The 19,807-nt window shown below is 36.3% G+C and overlaps 4 protein-coding genes across 5 annotated transcripts in view; 2 read left to right on the forward strand and 2 right to left on the reverse strand.

Moving 5' to 3' along the window:
- LOC145233209 (uncharacterized) overlaps window positions 1-19,807 on the forward strand; it is a 41,980-nt gene that overhangs the window by 5,972 nt on the left and 16,201 nt on the right. The window lies entirely within an intron of this gene.
- Window positions 184-19,178, forward strand: LOC145233213 (NACHT, LRR and PYD domains-containing protein 9-like). Of its 2 annotated transcripts, XM_080097900.1 has the most exons (10): window positions 190-337; window positions 1,462-1,519; window positions 1,755-1,841; window positions 2,895-2,948; window positions 3,450-4,748; window positions 13,926-13,997; window positions 17,949-18,184; window positions 18,316-18,477; window positions 18,591-18,752; window positions 18,908-19,178. In XM_080097900.1, exons 1-10 carry the CDS (start codon window positions 335-337, stop codon window positions 18,983-18,985), a joined length of 2,211 nt encoding a protein of 736 aa, XP_079954026.1. In that variant the 5' UTR covers window positions 190-334; the 3' UTR covers window positions 18,986-19,178. The 2 variants fall into 2 exon arrangements, with proteins under 2 accessions (XP_079954027.1, XP_079954026.1); XM_080097901.1 differs by lacking the exons at window positions 18,591-18,752; window positions 18,908-19,178 and having other exon boundaries at window positions 184-337; window positions 18,320-18,408.
- Window positions 9,302-9,899, reverse strand: LOC145233231 (uncharacterized). Its single transcript, XM_080097924.1, has 2 exons — window positions 9,446-9,899; window positions 9,302-9,366 (listed from the first exon to the last, which is right to left on the reverse strand). The coding sequence occupies exons 1-2, from the start codon at window positions 9,890-9,892 to the stop codon at window positions 9,319-9,321; spliced, it is 495 nt and encodes a 164-aa protein (XP_079954050.1). The 5' UTR covers window positions 9,893-9,899; the 3' UTR covers window positions 9,302-9,318.
- On the reverse strand, window positions 11,901-13,072 carry LOC145233225 (uncharacterized). Its single transcript, XM_080097914.1, has one exon. The coding sequence runs from the start codon at window positions 13,047-13,049 to the stop codon at window positions 11,901-11,903; it is 1,149 nt and encodes a 382-aa protein (XP_079954040.1). The 5' UTR covers window positions 13,050-13,072.

Below are 19,807 nucleotides of genomic sequence, written 5' to 3' on the forward strand. Positions count from 1 at the left end.
TGGCTAATATATTACATTAAATTGGATATTTTTTTAGGTCAAACTAGATTGTTTCATGCGAACAAGTGGCAGCCCTGTTACAAATAATTGCCAGAGTTGATTGTTTTTGCAAACCGGCATATTACCTATACATATGCAGATAAATATAATTTAAATACGGTTTTGGTTAACAAAATGTTTGTAAATGCATTTAAACACTGTTGTTTTTAGCTGTTTGTGCTTGGTGTTTTATATTGTCAATTTTTAACTGGTATCTGCATCATTACCAACTGACCTACCAAGCAGCCAATTTTGCATCTTATGAAGTGGAGGGAAACAGAAACTGGTGTTTAAAATGGTGATAATTGCTTTTGTTACAACTTGTTACAAACCTATGAAAAATAAAAATTCAATTACATAACCTTGATATAAAAAAACAAAAAACAAGTTTAACGAATGCAATGAGAACTATTATTTCTTGTTCTACATCCCTTTGCTGTAGTTGTTTAAGCTATAATTCATCTTTCTTGTAGCGAAAACATATTATTTAGTTTCATTTCAATCAGTTTAATGTTTTCCTATTACTTGTTGCAACTGTGGCATTTTGTATGTGTCAGTTATACAGTTTGTGGCATATACTTCAAGCTGTGACACACCACATAGTGTATGGTCATAAGCTCCTTTTATCATGATGCTAAGACATGTGATATTATAAATCAGTGCATTTTTAGGAAGCTATGTGGCTCCTATTAGATGCCTCTGTGGCCACAGTTTGTAAACCAGTACACTGGTCCTTTAGATGTGTGGTTCCCAACCTTTCTACCCCACTGGACCGGTAAAAACTTAAAAAATTTCCACAGACCAGCAACAAAAGATCAAAGTGAATGCAACAGATATTTGTATGCTTTTTGTTCACCAACGTTATGGTTGCGCAACATAATGCAAGGTTTAGACATGCCTATGCATTTAGGACAAAAAATTGCAACCAACGGCAATCAACCTAAACAACAAAACGCCAATCTATTTACATCCGAAGTCAATGTTAGTGGAATGTTTACTGTTGTTTAGCTGCTAGTATAAATCTCATCTTAAAAGTGAAGAATAACAAAGAATTGTTGAATGCTAGACGCAGTTTATGACAAAACAATCATAAACATCACAAAAGCTTTATTAAGTAATTTTGCGGATATCAACAGTGGAAAGCTACCCCAGTTTTACAGCCAACAACTGTGCAATAGGTACCAACAACTTTGCAATGGGCCTACTTAGAAAAGTATAAATAAATTAAAAAAATTGCAGACTGGGACCACTGCTTTAGATGGACATTAACCTGATCGGAATTTAACTGTCACAAAAACAAAATAAGTGTAACATTTGCAAGTCAGTAAATTGCTATAGGACACGGTTTGAGAAATTACTAACTGAGTTATGGAGTACAAAACTGTTACCATAGTAACACACTAAAACTGTTCCTTATTTTAGGAAGGTAAGAATTCTACTGCTGTCTCACAAATAAATTCACAATCACAAGCAAAAGCAGGTAAAAAAATTCAACAAACAAATATCTGTCTAAAGCAAGTGTACTGTTTGTACTGTTTCTAAAGTCAATATCAAGTTGGCTTGGCCAATATACCTTGTTGTGTATTAAAAAACTTTGACAAAAACAAAGTTTAGGTCATATTTTACTTATTATAAAAGTAAACAAAAAAACACTACAGTAACATGAAACAACACAAACGTATTATTCAGTTACATTGTGTGTGTTTTTTATCCAGGTCCCAGCAATAGCCAAACATTAAATATGGAAAAAGCAACAATTCATGATTCCATAGTTGGAACTCAAGGAAATGTGACTGTTATCAGTAAGAACATTCCTATTACGTAACTTGTATAGTTAAAACACACATGTATATATGGAAACAATGTAGATATTCAAACTGCTTGTTTGCTTATAGGTTCTCCTAAAGTGTGTCTCTTTAATTCTTACTTTTGGCACACACGGTCTAAATTTAAAGATATGCTACGGAACCATTGTGGTATAGTCATCACTTTGTTTTTCCTTGTGTTTCCATTGTTCATCTTACTAGCCCCTGAAAAATGTTAAATAGATCTTTGAATAAATTACACAGTAGAAATGACTAAAAGAAGTAGATCTAATTTTGATTGGATTTCTGCCTCTTTTTGTCATTTCTACTGTGTAATATATTCAACTTTATACTATCCAGAGACTACAGTTTGGATTTTAACATAAATGTAGTGAAGGGTAAATGCGCATAGAAAAAGGATGAGATAACTAAAGTGGTCTTCATAAACTATATATAACATAAAAAACACGTTGGTAACTAAAACACAACGAAAAAATAGGGCCTTTTTGAAACTTTTGTGGCCCCTATTTGCAGGGTAACAAGTGGCTATTAGCAAGTCTCAAAACTACACAAGTTTATGGATTACTGTCCCTAATTGGAATAACTGAGAATGCTACTGTACAATACTCACACTTTACATGTGAAGGCTTTGAATAAGCTTCTAATGCAACAATATAAATTCACATATATAGTTATGCATAACTTGAATTGGCATGTTTATGTGTTTAGATTGATGTGTTGGTCATTATAGAAATTAGACTTTGGCTAGATCACATTCAAGTTGTGTTATGTATGTGTACAACAAGATCATGTTCAGTAAATAAAAGTGTCCTAAAGAAGTATACAGTTATGCAAGCTGTTTCACTTGACATTAAAACTGAGTTTAATTTGCACAATGTAAGTACATTTAATGAAGACAAATATTAGTCATACCATTAATCTAAGTAATTTGTACATCACCTGAAACATGGTTTATTAACTTTAGATTTAAATCAAATTATTATTATTGGTCATGTTGTTGTTGTTTACAAACAATTATACCTTTTACAGACAATTTTGCACCCAGCAACCAATCATCAGGTAAACCCACTGAATCTTGCTCAGGTAAATTCTATTTCAGTCTTATGTTATCATTAAAGTAAACTAATTCTAACATCCAAATTTGAGGTCATATTTGAGTGATTTCAGCAAATTGATTTTAAGAAATTTTGTATGTGTTAACCTTGAACAAAATAGAAATCTTTTGCATTAGAGTTTCTATTTAATTTCTTTATTGCAATCAACTGGTGTTTCGACATTCCATATGACACGCCTTAATCAGGATACTGGCATATCTTAATACTTAAAATTTGCATAAAGCAACAAAAGCAAATGCTGAAATTTTTTACATAAAAACTGCTGGGACACCAATAATTTATAAAACATTATTGCCCCAAAACACCTTACAACTGATCCAATATTAGGTATGATCAACAACACATACTGTCGGCTAACTGTGCAAACAAAATGTTTTGTTGTGATTTAGTTTTTTTTGTTAGTTTATGTGACAGCAAGTGAATTATTTACAATATAACTTAGCCTACATGTCTTTTTTTGTATTTTCAGACAATCATTTACAAGAAGCAGTAAATTTAATTCAACAACAACAGTTGGAAAAACTTGAATCAAGTTTAGTTTTACATGGTTTGACTGTAGATGAGTCAAAAATTCCCAAAGTTTATCAGAGCTTGGCCGAAAGTAACATTTACAAAGTTGAGGACCCACCCATCAGGGAGCCTTTCTATCCATCCACGAAAGGACAAGGGATCCAAAAGTTTAAAACTTTCAAAGCTATAGACTTTAATAAAATGCTAGTTACAATGATGGGTGTCGGTTTCCTGGCTCTAGTCGGCCCCCCAGGTTGCGGAAAAACCCTGTTAGCCAAAAGACTGGCTAAATTCACAAATTATTTTGTGATTTTTCTGAGATTTATGGACTTGGGTTATGAAACGGTTCTCACTCCTCAAGAACTTTTAATCGATTATCCTTTTAAAGATGTAGACCAAACCACCAGAGAAAATGCCTTTCAATGGATGGTAAAAAATCAAGAAAAATGCGTTTTTGTGTTAGATGGCTACGATCAATGGTCGTTGTCTCTGAGCGAAAGACGAGCGGATATGTCATATGAAAAACCTTCACCAATTCAGCAACTTGTAGCAAATCTTTGCTGCAAAAATTTGTTTCAAAAATCTCTGCTAATTTTCACGTCTCGGCCTCATGCAATTCTTTCGATTCCACTTTCCCTGCGCCCAAATCGCACAGTTGTTGTTGGAGATCTTCCACCAGATGGCATGCGGGAGCTTTTTAATGCATTTGCTGGGGATCAAGCAGAGAATTTGTGGACGACATGGAACTCTAATGCACCACAGTTAATTCAGCTTTGTCACAATCCACTGCTGTTACAATTAGTGGTTTACGCTGGTTTGAGTGGTAATGTCGATCAACTTAACACAATAACCAAAGTGTTCTTACAATTTCTACAACAGTTAGAAAACTCTGTTCACAAAAAAGGTTTAAAGTTTCACGCACTTATCCAACCACTTGGTGGAATGGCTTACGACGGAATGGATCGCCAAACTGTTGTGTTTACTAGTGACGATTTGGAAAAGACTGGCTTGGACGATGTGAATGTACAAGATTTCGTCATCAAGGTTGCCTCGTGGACAAGCCTATTCGAAGGAGACCAGGCAACATTCTACTTCATACATCAGTCGTTGCAGGAAATGTTTGCAGCCATGTACATCTGCATGAAAATGCCTGATTCAGAGTTCAACAACATCATCCACCAAGTAGTCTACGAAAGCCACTGGTCAATGGTTCGACGCTTCATGTGTGGACTTTTGCTTGGAGGTGACCCCAAACAAGGTACGTAAAATATTTGTTTATCAACAATGTGGGGCTCACCTTTACATACACATACAAAAATAGCCTAGCTTTTGGGCACTGCTATTCCAATAAGTCAACCATGGACAACCTATAGGTTAGTTTTAAGTAGTGAAATTTACTACTCCCAAACTATTTATTGTCTTAATATTATTAAACTAAACTTTTTAAGGCTGTGGTAACAGTTTTAGTTGTCATAAGGGCACAAACGCGCACAAATTTAGAAGCCCCCAAACAACTCCACTCCGTCATATTTTTACCATAAAACACTGTTATTTGCCGACATGAATCAATTAAAAAATGATTATTCTAAATGGACAACATACAGATTATGATGTGAGTAAAATATGTGCCAAAACAACTGGCAAGAAAGAGGATTTAATTTTAAGATGCTTTGTATTTCTGTTTTTTTGCAATAGCTTCTTGTTTTTTTCCTCTGCATACTACTAGACAGACTTCAGGCTTATGATAGGAATGACAACTTCACTTATGCTGTGAGCTTGATGGAGAATGTAGGTAGCAGTTCTGAGTAACAGAAGCCCAAAGTAGGGTTTACTCAAATAACCAACTTGGACCAAATACCACGAAAGTTTATTTTCATTTCAAGTTCGCATGTGACAAAATTTCCAACAGTGATGTGAAGGCTATTTTGAAGCCTGTAGCAGTCTGAAATGTTTATCTGAGTGTTATTTAAGTGGCATTGTACATGCTTCACTGAAAAAAGTTTTATATAATGTCAAAATGAAACTGGAAAACAGTGGAGAAATTGTAAATTCAGAATGTGAGTGTGCAGCAAGAAGAGGGCTTGTTGCTGCATGCGAACATCTAGCAGCCATAGCTCTTACGGTTTCCAAATCTAGAAAAGTTGTACAGATTAGCTTCAAACGTTTCACCACCCTGCAAAACAATTGAAAAGTAATTAGATACTTTATTTATTACATGTAGGGGTATAGTGGTGACTTGTAAACCTTGTTGTCTACAAATTAAAAAATGGAATGAAACCCAACTGAACAAAGTAAGTGCAAGGAATGTTAACCAATGAAAGTTTCCCATAACAGCACCAAAATTTAGGGATCTTGTTTTGGCAACTGAAAAAAGAAATATGCAACACTATTTTGCACTGTCCACAGAAGCAACATGTCATTGCAAAATGTATGAAAAAAGGCAGTTACTTTGTTCAGCAAAACAAAAAATATTCACATGAGTCCAGCAGGTCTGTTTATTGACAACCAACAGCCATACCTTGCTGCAACACCAGATGCAAAAGCAGAGGAAACTGATTTGGTTAAGATTAAATGTCCACATAGTAAAAAATTGAAATTATTACCAAAGGTGCTAACTTTCCATATCTGAATTTGTGAGTTACAAATTACAAAACCTTCACTTAAAAAAATCATAAATACTACTTTCAGATTCGAGGACAAATGAGCATTGCTAATAAGCAATGCTGATACTTTTTGGTGTATGAATTTGAAGATTTTTAAGTATTCAAATTCAAGGACAGATGGGCATTGCTACTAAGCAGTACTGCTACTTTATGGTGTATACATTTAAAGATGTATTTGTACAGCAAAATTGCGAATGGGTCATTGGTTTAAGTAATTATAATGTAAGAAACAAACCACAAAAATATATTCACAGAGACCAAGTTTGTTGGTAATCATAATTACTGTCAAAAATACACACACCTAAATAAAATAAAAACATGGATGCTTCAATGCAACAGCCAGATAGTCCTACAGACATCTCACAAACAAAACACATCGTCCTGGACAGAACTGCCATAAGCTAACTGGCATACACAAAAAAAATTAACACTTATCTCTAACAATACATTGCCTAACATTAGTCCACATAAAACAAACAAAAATAAGTTTATTTGACAGCATAATGAGACATGGATTGCTTTAATATCTTGTATATTTTAGCTATGACTCTCTCAACGTGGATCCTTTCTGATGCAACATGCCTCCTTTAGTTACTACTGAAATATTTTCAAGCTGGTTTTTTCGTTTTAGCATTGTGGTTAGGGATGTTAACAAATACATCAAAGGATGTAAACATAATGCTGTCTTTGGGTTAAGAAAACTCTGAGACGTTTTAGTGTAGTACAGAATCTTCTATTACTTGCCTATCACTTGCACATCCTCCATAAAAATTACTTAGAAGAGTCACCAGCCCCTTTGGTAAAATTCCAACTAGAATCTGTATGGTATTTTTACATGTTGAAAATGTGGAATTTTGAGCTTTAACATTTGTTGGTTTTTAATTTTTGTGGCGTCCAAAATAACTCTGGTAGCAGGAAACTGCTGTTTCAATTTGGCGATGATTGGTTGATCAACAACTTCTCGTGCTGGCCATGTATTAATTTCTTTCAGGGAGTCGAACCGGAACTGAACCCGAACCCGCGAACCGGTTTGAGCGGTTAATTTCATTAAATCCGAACCGAACCCGAACCGCTAATTACGTTTTTCCAAAAACCCGAACCGGAGTTGAACCCCATATTTTGTTTGGCGTTGGACCCGAACCGGAACTGAACCAGTAAAAAATGCAGTCTGTTTCATATTTTGCGTTTTTTTCAAAACAACGCACGCGAGATAACACTTATAAGGGTGTTAAAAATAACAGTGCACTATCAAAAATCTTCTGGAGTTTAATAAGCCAGGTAGATGATCGGTAGATGAAGTTGAAACAAATAAAAAAATTAAACCGGTTTAAAAACCGCAAACCGGTTCGAACCGGATAATTTGCCCAAACCGGAACAAAACCCGAACCCGAAAATGTACATTTTTAAAAACCTGAACTGAACCCGAAGCAGTAAAAACAAAACGAAGTGAAGGGTTATAACGCTTGATAGCCACCTTCCTTTTCTCATACAGTTGACTATTAAGTGGAAATTTATGGCCACCTTTACTTTCCAGGCAATTTGGCACACAACAGTATTGTGACATTGTATCAGAAGTATGATTAATTTCTCAAACTTTTCTTTCAAATGTTCGGCTTCATCAGACAACAGTAGCCCTAAAAAAAAATATAAAAAAAAAAATAGCACCAATCAAAAAAGCGACAAGATAGGCTAAAGGCCAGCCCACTTTACCTTAAAGGTCACAAGTCTATTATTCTTCAATGCACTTACATATTCTGAGGTTTTAACCGACTGAAACAATGAAATAAACAAGCACAGCGTGGGCAAAGTTCCTCCATACTTACTACGGTATATGACAAATCGCGCACATAACAGTAAACAATTTAACAAATCATCATCAAGGTGAGTTCCAAAAACAAGAGTTACAGGGTTAATTCGCAAGGGAATTAAAAGTTTTGCTGAAATCTAAGACGTTACGTCTTCCCAGTAACTTTTAACATGTTCACAAAGATAAAATAAGTGCGATACAGTTTCGGGGCCCTTTAGACAGAAAACGCATTGGTCAGAATTAGTTTTTCCAAAGGAGTGGAGTGCTTCGTTTGTTACAATGGCACGCAGGTTTAGCTTTATTTGAAAGGAACGCAATTTGGTTTCGAATGTAGAGTGATAAACTTTGGAATACAGCTTTTCCCAAGGGGTGGTATTTGGTGTGAGGTTCAAGTCCCGTTCCCACTTTTTTTGTTGCTTTTCTGGGCAAACCGTTACATATTGCTTTATTTTGTTATAGAGCGCCTTTGGTGTTTTATACTCCTGAAACATTTCTAGACATTCATCAATTAAGTTTATGTTGTTTTTGGAAGGGTCATCAGTATGGTCCCATTCGGGAGGGAGGGCGGCAACCATTTTAATGAAAATTTTAAAGTCGGTGTTATTCGGGGTAAATTTGTATTTATCTGCCAATTGGTCGTACTTATAATATTCCCCTCAGAATTAAGTAAATCGGAATAATCAAGTATTCCTGCATTTATAAGAGGCTTTAAATAAAATGTTTTTGACCTAAGTCTGACAGATTTTGAAGCCCACAGTGCTCTACTGTGCGTTTTGGGTGAATGAACTACATGAGTAATACTTCTGATGTCTGTAATTATCTTCCTTACCGTTTGTAAGGGGATAATTTGTGCACATTGTTTCGAGGAAGTTGGTAAGTTGCCTCGAACCCATGACTCTAGTTCCATTAAGGACAACGCATTTTTTTCTAAATGTTTCCATGGGGCTTCGTATTCGACGTCAAGAAGTTTTAAAACCCATTTAAGATTTAAGGACAAAGTGTAGGACTCGACGTCCAACATATTTGCACCTCCATTACCAACGTTCGCGATAAGAGTGTTACGTTTTATTCTTTCCCACCTCGAGCCCCATACAAACTGGAATAATTTTGTTTTTAGTTTTCGTAAAAATATATTCGGAAGGGTTATTGGCAAAACACTAATTTTGTAAATTAGCGTCGGAATTGCAAGGCTTTTCAAAATGCATATGCGTCCCAAAAGAGTTAACCCGCGAGACGACCATATGTTTAAAATAGCGCTGATTTTCCAATCATGTTACCAAAATTTAGAGAAAACAATTGTTTCCTATCTTTAATCGGGATTTCGACACCCAGATATCGAAACGACGTGTTTGGCCAAGCTAATCCTTTATCAGCGTAAGGTTTTTCTTCAGATAGTCGCTTTGGACCTATGAAAAAAGCAAGGGATTTTGCCATGTTAAGTTTACATCCGGACATTTCCCCAAACATATCAAGTACCCGAAATACCCGATCAAAGTCAGTTTGGTCGCCTCTGAGGAAAATTAAAGTGTCATCCGCAAGCAGAGACACTTCAAATTCCTTATTTTTTAGTTTTATCCCTTGAAAGGTAACTTGGCGCAGGGCCTCAGCCAGACATTCGATGCATATTAAAAACAATGTTGGTGATAATGGGTCACCTTGTCTCATGCCTCGTTCGATTCGAAAAGCCTTCGATAAAAAATTGTTGTTAGTTATTCTGCATGTGGGTCGGGAGTAGCAGCATTTGATCCATCTTTTTAGTTTGTTACCAAACCCAAACGCATTTAGTGCAGTAGCAATGTAGTCCCAACTATTTGTGTCAAACGCTTTGCAAATGTCGAGGCTAAGTACCGCCCCTGGAACTTCATAAAAATCGCAGGAATCTATAATGTCAAACAAGACGCGAAGGTTATCGCCGATGTACCTACCCTTCATAAAGCCGTTTTGATTTGGCTTAATCAAGTGCTTTATATGTTTTCTGATTCTATTTGTTTATCACTTTAGACATAATTTTGTAGTCAGTGTTTAATAACGAAATGGGTCGATAATTAGTCGTTAATAAGAGGTCTTTGTGAGGTTTAGGTATAAGGGTCAAAACCCCTTGAGCCTGACTCTGGCTAAAATGACCAATTTCCTCAGTATAGTCCCAAGCTTTACAAAATATAGATGTAATATCTGGCCAGAAGCATTGATAAAACTCGGCCGGTAATCCGTCGAGGCCGGGTGATTTATTTTTAGGCATTGTGTTAATGGCAAACTTAATCTCATCTTTGGCGATGGGCTCTTCGCTTGTTTCGGTCTCGTACGCGTTTAATTTTGGGAGGTTCAGGTTTGCCAAATAAGAGTCGATTTGTGACTGCGGACATTTAGGGTCGCGTCTATTGTATAGGTCTTCATAAAATCGCGAAAGCTCTGTTAATATCGAATTTTGGTCTGTATATACCTGGTCACCGTTTTTTAGACGGTTAATCGATTTTTTTGCAACATGGCGTTTTTCTAAATTAAGAAAATATTTCGTGTTTTTTTCGCCTTTTTCGGCCCAAAGAGTTCTACTTCTGATTATCGCCCCTTTTGTTTTGTTTTCCACGAGTACATCCAAACTACTTTTTAATTGTGTTAATTTTACTGGAGCGTTTGGATCAAGAAGAGAACCGTTGGTTCGACTAATTTTCTCCTCGAGCGCTTCTATATTTCGCTCCAGTTCATTCTGGCGAGCAGTGTTTTCTTTTTTAAGTCTCGCACTGAATTCAATCGAGATGCCGCGAAGTACCGCTTTAAGGGCGTCCCATCTAACGTGGGGATTCACGTGATTAGCCGGGTTGGTTATTATGTAATCCTTTATCGTTTTCCTCACTAGTTCAATGTATTGTTTATTATCTAACAGACGCGTGTTTAGCTTCCAGTAGCCTTTGCCGTGTACATTAGGCGCCACATTTAAAGTCATGGTCACAATTTTGTGATTAGACATAATACCTGTAACAATATTAGCGCTCGTAACATTGGTTAATAACGATTTTGAGGTTAAAAAGAAATCAATACGGGTCGCCACCATTGGATTTGTTTGAATCCTCGAGTACTTTCTCGCATCACCGTGCCGATGTCTAAATACATCATATAGCTCAAATGTACTCATATATGCCTGCACAGAGGCTCGCGAATTTTTGTTTGCATGCGGGGGCCCACGATTTTTGTCCAAAGTTGAATTTAAGATAACGTTAAAGTCCCCTCCTACAATCATGTCGCCGTCAGCAGCTGATATTAGACGGGTAAAAAAATATATTAAAAAAGTCCGGATTGTCGTTGTTCGGTCCGTAAATATTTGCTATCGTTAAATTTCTATTTCCGATTTTTACTGATGTAATCAAAAACCTCCCGTTCGGATCAGCTGCCTGTTCAATCACTGAGTATGTTAGGTTTTTGGAAAATAATATGGCCACACCCTTGCTACGATTTGTACCGTGTGCCCAAACGATTTCTCCACCCCATTCCATCTGCCAAAGTTTTTCATCTTTATGAGAACAATGAGTTTCCTGTATTAGGGAGATATGATATTTTTTATCTCTAATGTACTTAAAGATTGATTTTCGTTTAGGTGGGTCACGGATTCCAGCAACGTTAAAAGAAGCGACAGTGATAGACATTAGAAAAAAAATCAAGAATTAAATACACAACAGTCTAGCTCATATATCCGTTCCACCCCTAGGTCCATGTCCCATTCATATTCGAACCCGCATGAGCATCTGTATGGTTTGCTCGGTTCGATGCATTCAGCCGATTTTTTCCCACAACTACAATGAATCAATTTATATTTACACAGATAATTGGAGCACTCTTTGCTCATTGTGAGATGTGGGACAGGATTGATAGTTTTATACACACATGTAATAGAATACCTTTCGCACTGTATGCATTCAAATAGATTTCCCTCCGTGGTAAACTCCGGTTAAAACTGCTTGCAGCAGGGCATCCATCGCATGATCGATTGACATTTTGGACAGTTAATTGTCTTTTTCTTCATCGGTACCAATATAGATGTTTCTTCGTCGCAACAAGCCTTTACAATACTGAAGTCATTCTTGCATTTGTAGCAGTAGAAATGCGTTGAATCTGGGGCCAAGAAACTCTCGGTATGACATTCAGGACATATGAGTGGGATCGGTGTTTGGCATAAACTTTGCGACTTGCTGTTAGGCAAGATTTCTGGACTTGTTCTAAATCTCTTTTTAAGATTGGTTTTCTGAAGGTTCGGGTTATTATCTTCAAACCTCGGGGAGAGATGCCCTGTGGTAGTTGGAGCTTCGATGTTGGTGTAGTTTTCGTGGTTGTTTTGTTTATCTTTCCCCGCCTGTAATTCAACGCATGGGAAGGTCTTATTAGGATCGGCCTCCACGCGCTCGAGTGGCGCAGGTGAACTGGTCCTGATAAGGTTCGACCCAGTTCCATTCGTCTCCCTTCCGTGATTTCTTCTCTGTTCATTAGTTTTGTTTTGCAGTTGTGGGTAATCATTTTTCCGTTTAGGACAATTGACTTGTTTGTGCCCTGCCTCACTACAATATTTACAGGTAAATTGTTGTCCATGATAGGTTACGTAGAACTCGTAGCCATGAATTGTGATATAGCTCGGGATTGGGTTTACTGCTATGTCTGATTTAATCATGGATGCTACTCGCATACCTGAAAGTAGTCCTTCCTTGTCCTTCCTGTGGGTCATTTTTTTAACTTCCCCATACCGTTGACTCAGTGCCTCAGCAATTGCTTCATTATTAAAGGGAATAGGAACCCATTCAATACCAACATTGATAATGTCACTTTCGTAAAGTCGAATACTTTTTATATACTCTACTTCAGCGAGCTTGTTTTGCAGTTCCAAGACGTTCTGTCTAGTTGTGCAGGTCACGTCGACCTGCGTTCCTCTCATTTCCGCAATTCCCAGAACTTTTTTGATTGGAAAATCTATCTCCTTTAATAATTTCCATAAATCCTCACGTTTAAGCATTCTATCCGCTTTGAAACTTAAACAGTTTGGCCTTCTTAGCGCACTCCCCGCGCTCTTCACCGTCGCTTGTGCATAACTCTCACTCGCCTTCTCCATTTAGATGCGCACTCTACGAGTGTCTGACAAAGATGAGCCCCGCAATACCAATCCGCCGCTAACAATAACTGTTGCGTGGCGACATCGTGTGGTCATTTAATATTTTAATTACCTGCCCCATAGAGTAATTTAGTAGGTTATAAGTTGTTGATAGGCTCTTGCTTAATAAGATGGAGTTGTAGCGGTTGCGATATAATTTATGCAAATTTCGAAATAATAGCTACGTATTTGGCTTGCTTTTAACGTTGCGATAAAATTTGGCTTGCTTTTAAGACCTGACCTTCCTACCGATCCTAACGTTAACGTAAATAACGATCTGCTTAGAATTTGCGTTTTTTACTGGGGAATTCCCAAAGGTGTGTTCAAACAAGTAGCTATTTATTGGTCAGGATGGACTTGGTGCATATTTTGCATTCGGTGACCTATCGGAAACTCTAGCCTGCTGTACGAATTGTTTTTTCCTTGGCGCAACAAAATAATACATTGTGACAACGTGGCACGAAACGCACAGGACACAGCTGCGAAAGTTTAGCGATTGTAAATGCGTTAAAAATGGAAACATAAAGGGCCAAGGTCGGAATTTACCCTGAGAGGTGATCGACAAGTAAAGCAAGTCGGACGTTTAGCATTTGCACATTGAAAATATGCGCACATTGTAACCAGCACATTTTGCTATCTGCACATTTTTCTTGTGCGCACATTTACGCTTGCGCATTTATGTGCACTTTTGATTGGCTCAAATGTCCGTCCTTTGAAAACATAAAATTTTTGAAATATGTTTACAGATACACGCACCACTGTTTGGTAGACTTGACTTAGTCTAGAAATCGGCTATTAGACTTTATTCCAAAGTGTAATAATTGTTTGTTATTTTAGGCAAGTCTGAAAAGCTTCGCACTCAGCTCACCGAATTCATGAAACGTGACCTGAAAACGCATCAACTGACAGGTAAGGACACATTTTAAATTGAGTTACACTTGTTAATTTTTTTGACTCCATTTGGGTCGTTGCAACACGTAAGACAGTTCGTGGGAGCCAAAATTTGCGATTCTTTCAGCAATACAGGTTTCATCTGGATTGTAACTGTTTGAAAACGAAAGGTAAATACGTTTTTAAAATTAGTGTTGGCAAGAATTGCTGCAAAGTGTAAACATTACTGTTATACCTGGCACTTCACAAATACAACATTGTTTTGATAGAACATTTGCTTTACCAGTAAATTTACTGATCGGTATTAATTCACGAATTGCAGAGGTAGGGCGCAATTAATTTTTATTAGCTATTTTGTAATTTTACCCCTTAATAGTTCTTATTGCCTGAAACCTTGGGTGAAAAAGTGTAGCTAATCACCATGTAAGATAACGTTTGCTTCAAACTTAAGATTTTAGAAGTAAAAGGCACGCAATATTATGATTTTTGCAATAATATGTGAAACTAGAAAGGGGTTTTCTAATATACTTTAATTTTATATATTCTGCATCCTATTTACCAATTTACTGTACACATTATTTGCTTTACACATATGATTGTTTTTGCACAAAAACGAATGGGTCCCCACACATGTGTTTCTGCGGATTTATGGTAAACAAATGTTGCGGTTATTTTTAGATTCTTAAGGACAAATTATTAGGAAGCATTAAAGTTTGGTCTGTATTCTTTTTGCATCATAATTATGGGTCCCCTTCCCCAACACATCTTGATTTCACTCTGTTTTTTCTGTTCTTTTTTCTTTTTTCTGCCGAAGCGTTGCCATGCACTTTTGGCATCTAATCTTTTGTGGATTTGGTTGAAACTTTCACAGATGGTAAATACAGTTATGCAGATGTTCCATCAGTTATGTAGATGTGCCATTGACTTGATAGCCAGTATTTACCCGCTAGAAAAAAAAAATTTTTTTTTGCACATGTCAACAGAGGGGTATGATGACCAGCCTTATGACGTCAGAAGCATTAACGAATGTTGCTAATAACGCCTCTAGTGGTCAGATATTGAAACATTGGCCGAATAGGGCAAAATTTAAAATGCCGATTTGGATAAAAAGTGGTTTTATAATTCGTACTTTTGGGTCTAGAACCAGTTGCCCCACTAACCCCATAAGATGGGTGAGTTTTTTTAAACAGTGTCAGAATTAAATGAAATTTGGACAGATTGTAGAAGCTTTTATAGGTCTCAATTGTTGTGTTTAACCCTATAGCCCCATTATTTACACCTGTAGCCCCCAAAAATGGGTAAATTTTTTAAACATTGTCTGAGTTGGATACATTTTGACAGTTTACAGAATGTGCTATTTATAGTTGTCGATTGTTGTGTTCAACCCTGTGTCCCCAACTTTTACCCCACTAGCCCCCCCAAAATGGGTCAATTTTTTAAACAATATCTAAATTGAATGAAAATCGGTCAGCTTGTTGAGTGTGCCATTTATAGGTGTTGGTTGTTTTGTTCAACCTTGTAGCCCTATCCTTTACCCCACTAGCCCCCTACAATCGTGTGCAATTCGCCATAAATAGGAACTGATTGTTGTGTTTAGCTTTTTTTGCAGATAGAGAAAAGCTTCAAAAATGTATAAATTGAATGAAATTTAAATAGTTTGTACTCCATATAACATGTTTATTTATGCTCAGTACCGATCACTTTGTTTTACCCTACAACAACAAACTTTCTTTTAGTTATCTCGTGCAATGCATTATTTACAAATTTGCATGTGTGGGGGCCCATGAGTTTATTCTTGCAGAAACAACCAAGGTTATAAAAGATAGTAGATGGTATGGGGCCCAATATAAAATAAGTGTATGAAATATATCAATGTTTTAAAATAGGTTATAGTGTATATGTAAGGGCAATATGTTCTAAGCCACCCTTCTAGTTGTCATATAATTACAAAAACACTAAAGAAGGAAAAAATACTTTCTATTTAATCTCTTGCTTTGACCTTAATATTGTCGTCCAAGGTCAGTTTGTAAGTACATTTTTTCCTAGAAAGCCTTAACTGTTGTATTACAGACACCATCAATTAAAAAGTCATTTGCTACAAAGGTATACATAACAAATTGTTTTTCACTTGACTTTATTTCACAAAATGAGTACCATTGACCAGTAGAAACATTTCACGGTCCAGATGCCGAAGGACCGTTTAATAACCTTTTGATACCGTATTCTATAACATGCAGTCCTTAGAGTTCAACAATACCATTTTGCCTAATTTATACTTGACTTAAGTATTGATTCCTGGATTGATTTGTCAAAAATAAAGAAGCTACGTTATGACGAAAAATCATTCTTAACTGCGTTTATAAAACCTAAAAGATAACCTTTAGTGATCCGTAGTCATACCGCACCCAAGGTGTCATGGAGAATTCAAACACCTGCGGCTTTCGAAAAAGTTTTTTTATCTTTATGTTGATCCACAACGTTTTGCTTGACATATACAAAACCGAAGCACATTTATCGAGTTTAAATCACAACTGAAAATGCGCGTAATAACTTAAAAAAACGACATGGCATTGCTGCGCAAAAACAGCTGATTTCTAATCACCGAAATGACTGTCTCGTAAAACGTCTGTCCTGGGTCAAGCTGAGCACTTCCGCTCTGCATTAAAACGCCTTAATCGTAAACAAGTGAATTACTCCCTTGGGCCTTCTATCTGACTGACAGCGTACACATATTATAGGCTGCAAAGGTAACCATTTGGCCAGTGAAGGCAAAATTGTACATACTAAATGAGTAACTTACTGCAAACAATTGTTTATTATTTCAGCACGTTAAATCCTGAATTTGTGGCCTGAAGCTAAAACCATTAATTCGGGGTTTAAGGTGTTAGAATGGGTAAGTCGAATAAAAAGTTAAAAAATTCTTTTGAATACTTTACATTTTACCAACCAACACAGCATGAAACTCCTAGATTATGTATAGTCAGTACAACCGTTTTAAAAGTTTTACGTTTTGGGGGCCTGTTGATAAACCGCTAGGTCAGGTCAGCATGCGGCCCTTCATTAAAGGTTGTGCGGCCCGCAAAAAATGCTTGGATTTCAAAAGTACTGGCAAACGAGTCCAATTATTACATATTTTTGAGCTGAACATTGAGCCTGATGCTAGTTTTCTGCGATCTGGCAAAATGTGGCTAGAATCAAATACGAATTATACCTGTAGTTAAACATATTTGGTAAGCAACAAAGCAAAATCGTTATGGACATGTGCGGCCCTCGATCCAATTTTGACATTTATAATTGGCCCTACAGTAACAAAGGTTGCCCACCCCTGCGCTAGGTCATTCCGGGTCAAACTTTAGGAGGATCAAATTTGGATCAATTGCTAACATTTATGTCAGGGGTGGGCAACCTTTGTTACTGTAGGGCCAATTATAAATGTCAAAATTGGATCGAGGGCCGCACATGTGCATCACACAAAGTGATTTTTCTTTGTTTCTTACCAAATATGCTTAACTACAAGTATAATTCGTAGTTGATTGTAGTCACATTTTGCCAGATCGCAGAAAACTAGCATCAGGCTCATTATACAGCTCAAAAATATGTAATAATTGGACTCGTTTGCCAGTACTTTTGAAATCCAAACGTCTCTGCGGGCCGCACAAGTTTTAATGAAGGGCCGCATGCGGCCCGCGGGCCACAGGTTGCCCATCCCTGATTTATGTAAATTAAAATAAATTTAAAGCACTCTTTATTGACCAAACGTGTATATCAAATGAGCGTTAGACAGAAACGAATATTTTTTGGTTGGAAGATTGAAATCCTTCACGGAAGGGAAGGGGTACCCATAAGAAATGTGATATAAAATAAAGTCCAGTTATGTGTTTTAATCGTAATTCTAGAATCTAGGCTATTCAAGAACTCAGTTGCACATTCTCTACTGGACATTTTAATGTGTCTGCAACTTTTTGTTAGATCTGCTGAGTGACCTACAAGAATGCTCAGATGATGAGAAGGATTCACTTGCGAAGTTTTTTCCTGTGCGGTTCGATTTCAGCCTCACCCCCATCACATCCAGTACAGCTCACGCCTTGGGTCAAATCCTCCCGAAATTGAATCGACCTGTTGAGTGGCTGATTCTTGAAAGCTGCAACCTGAACTTAGAATCACTACAGATGATTTGTAAAGGAATCTCGAATCTCAAAAATAAGGTTTGTCTTGAATATTTACTCATTGTTTTACATAACCTAAAGCTGAAATAGCTAAATTAGTGACACAATTACGTCAATTTTTTTTTTGTCAATTAAATTTTTGCAACAAATAATCATCAAATCTTGCACAGATAGAGTTTCTTGCTCTGAGACTCATTAAGTATGGAGATGACGGAGTCGGATTTGTTTCTCTTTGTTTAAACAATGCGCCAAAGTTGTGGCTGGATGGTTGCGAGATTTCTGCGACTGGTTTAAAAGTTTTATGTGAAGAAATCAAACACGTCGAAATCCCGGTAAGCTTTATTAAATGATAAATCCCGAAAGTAAGATAAAGCAACTAATCATTGCCACAATTACGTCACTGGTCACAAATTTTTGCAACAAATAATCATTTAATCTTGTGCAGATGGAATTTCTTGACCTGAGTCGCAACAAGTTCGGTGATGAGGGAGTCGAATTTGTTTGTAACTGTTTAAACAATGTGCGGAAGTTGAGGCTGGAGGATTGCGGGATTTCTGATGATGGGAAACGGATTTTACGTGAAGAACTCCAAAGACTCGGACTTCCCGTAAGATTGTCTGTTTCTGTTTTTTAACTAAACTTTTTTTAATCCTGTAAAAAATATTAGTGACGTAAATATAATGACGTCACAACTTTCTTTACAATTCGGAATTTTTTTTAATATTGTTTACAAATATTTTTGCTTAATGTTGTTGTTTTTAGCTTTCAACTATCTGGGGATTGTGGAAAGAAGATGGATCGTTTTACTCAGAGAATTCCGACAGCGATAATGAAAGTTAAACTGAAAACAATGTTCTTATTTTGACAACTGCGTTGTTTGTTTTTTTGGTTTTATTATGTGCGATGTTTGTTGTAATAAACAGTAATTGTTAAAACAAGCGTTAAATATTGTTTTATTAATATAAATGCAAACAAGTTTTATAAATCTAATTGTTTACGAATAAAATAAAATTATACCGAAAAATGAAAAAAATTGCAAAAAGTTTGTGAAATTTTCTGTTCACATTGTTACCATAGTAATGTAATTCACTCATGTTCATGTTAATTACCAATAATAGAAATATTATTGTTTTCACATTATTAAATCACCAGTTGACTGCTAAGATTTAAACATGGATAAACAGAAGTGGAATATTTCGTTGCCGTTTACTTCGACCGACACTAATCAGTTAAAACGTTCAGTACACCACTTCATTATAATATGCCTATGGTATCATACGTCCTCTCTTTGGAGTATATGTCCTCCTTTTTAACGAAAAGGACAAAACAATGCTCAAATGTCGTCCTTTTTGTACTTACTAACTCTCTAAAAGCAATTGTGCCTTTGAAAACAGCCAAAGAATGTGAATTGTGGTCGTTGTTGATTGAAATTAACATTTTACTGCAAGTTAATCTTCATCAAAATAGGATTCATCAAATATCTTAGGTTATCTATAGGTTTTCAGTTTCATTCGGCACAAAAGTAGATGTTAATATGCGACAATCTCCACGAGAAAACTAATAAAACGGGGTTACTTTTAGTAAACAGTTACAGTTAAAAATAATTTCATTTAAAAACACTTTCAAACAGAGATAATGTTTATCAAAATGTGTTTGTTCGGT

This window comes from Phallusia mammillata, chromosome 6 (assembly GCF_965637545.1).
Source record: "Phallusia mammillata chromosome 6, kaPhaMamm4.hap1.1, whole genome shotgun sequence".
Lineage (NCBI taxonomy): Eukaryota > Metazoa > Chordata > Ascidiacea > Phlebobranchia > Ascidiidae > Phallusia > Phallusia mammillata.

Excerpts from the sequence above, each read along its gene's own strand:
- LOC145233225 (XM_080097914.1), bottom strand. The coding sequence starts at position 13,049 with ATGGAGAAGGCGAGTGAGAGTTATGCACAAGCGACGGTGAAGAGCGCG.
- LOC145233213 (XM_080097900.1), top strand. Across the intron at positions 2,949-3,449 it reads ACCCACTGAATCTTGCTCAG|ACAATCATTTACAAGAAGCA; the intron begins GTAAATTCTATT and ends TTGTATTTTCAG. Across the intron at positions 18,753-18,907 it reads TCCAAAGACTCGGACTTCCC|CTTTCAACTATCTGGGGATT; the intron begins GTAAGATTGTCT and ends TGTTGTTTTTAG.
- LOC145233231 (XM_080097924.1), bottom strand. The coding sequence starts at position 9,892 with ATGAAGGGTAGGTACATCGGCGATAACCTTCGCGTCTTGTTTGACATT. Across the intron at positions 9,367-9,445 it reads ACCAAACTGACTTTGATCGG|GTCCAAAGCGACTATCTGAA; the intron begins GTATTTCGGGTA and ends CTTTTTTCATAG.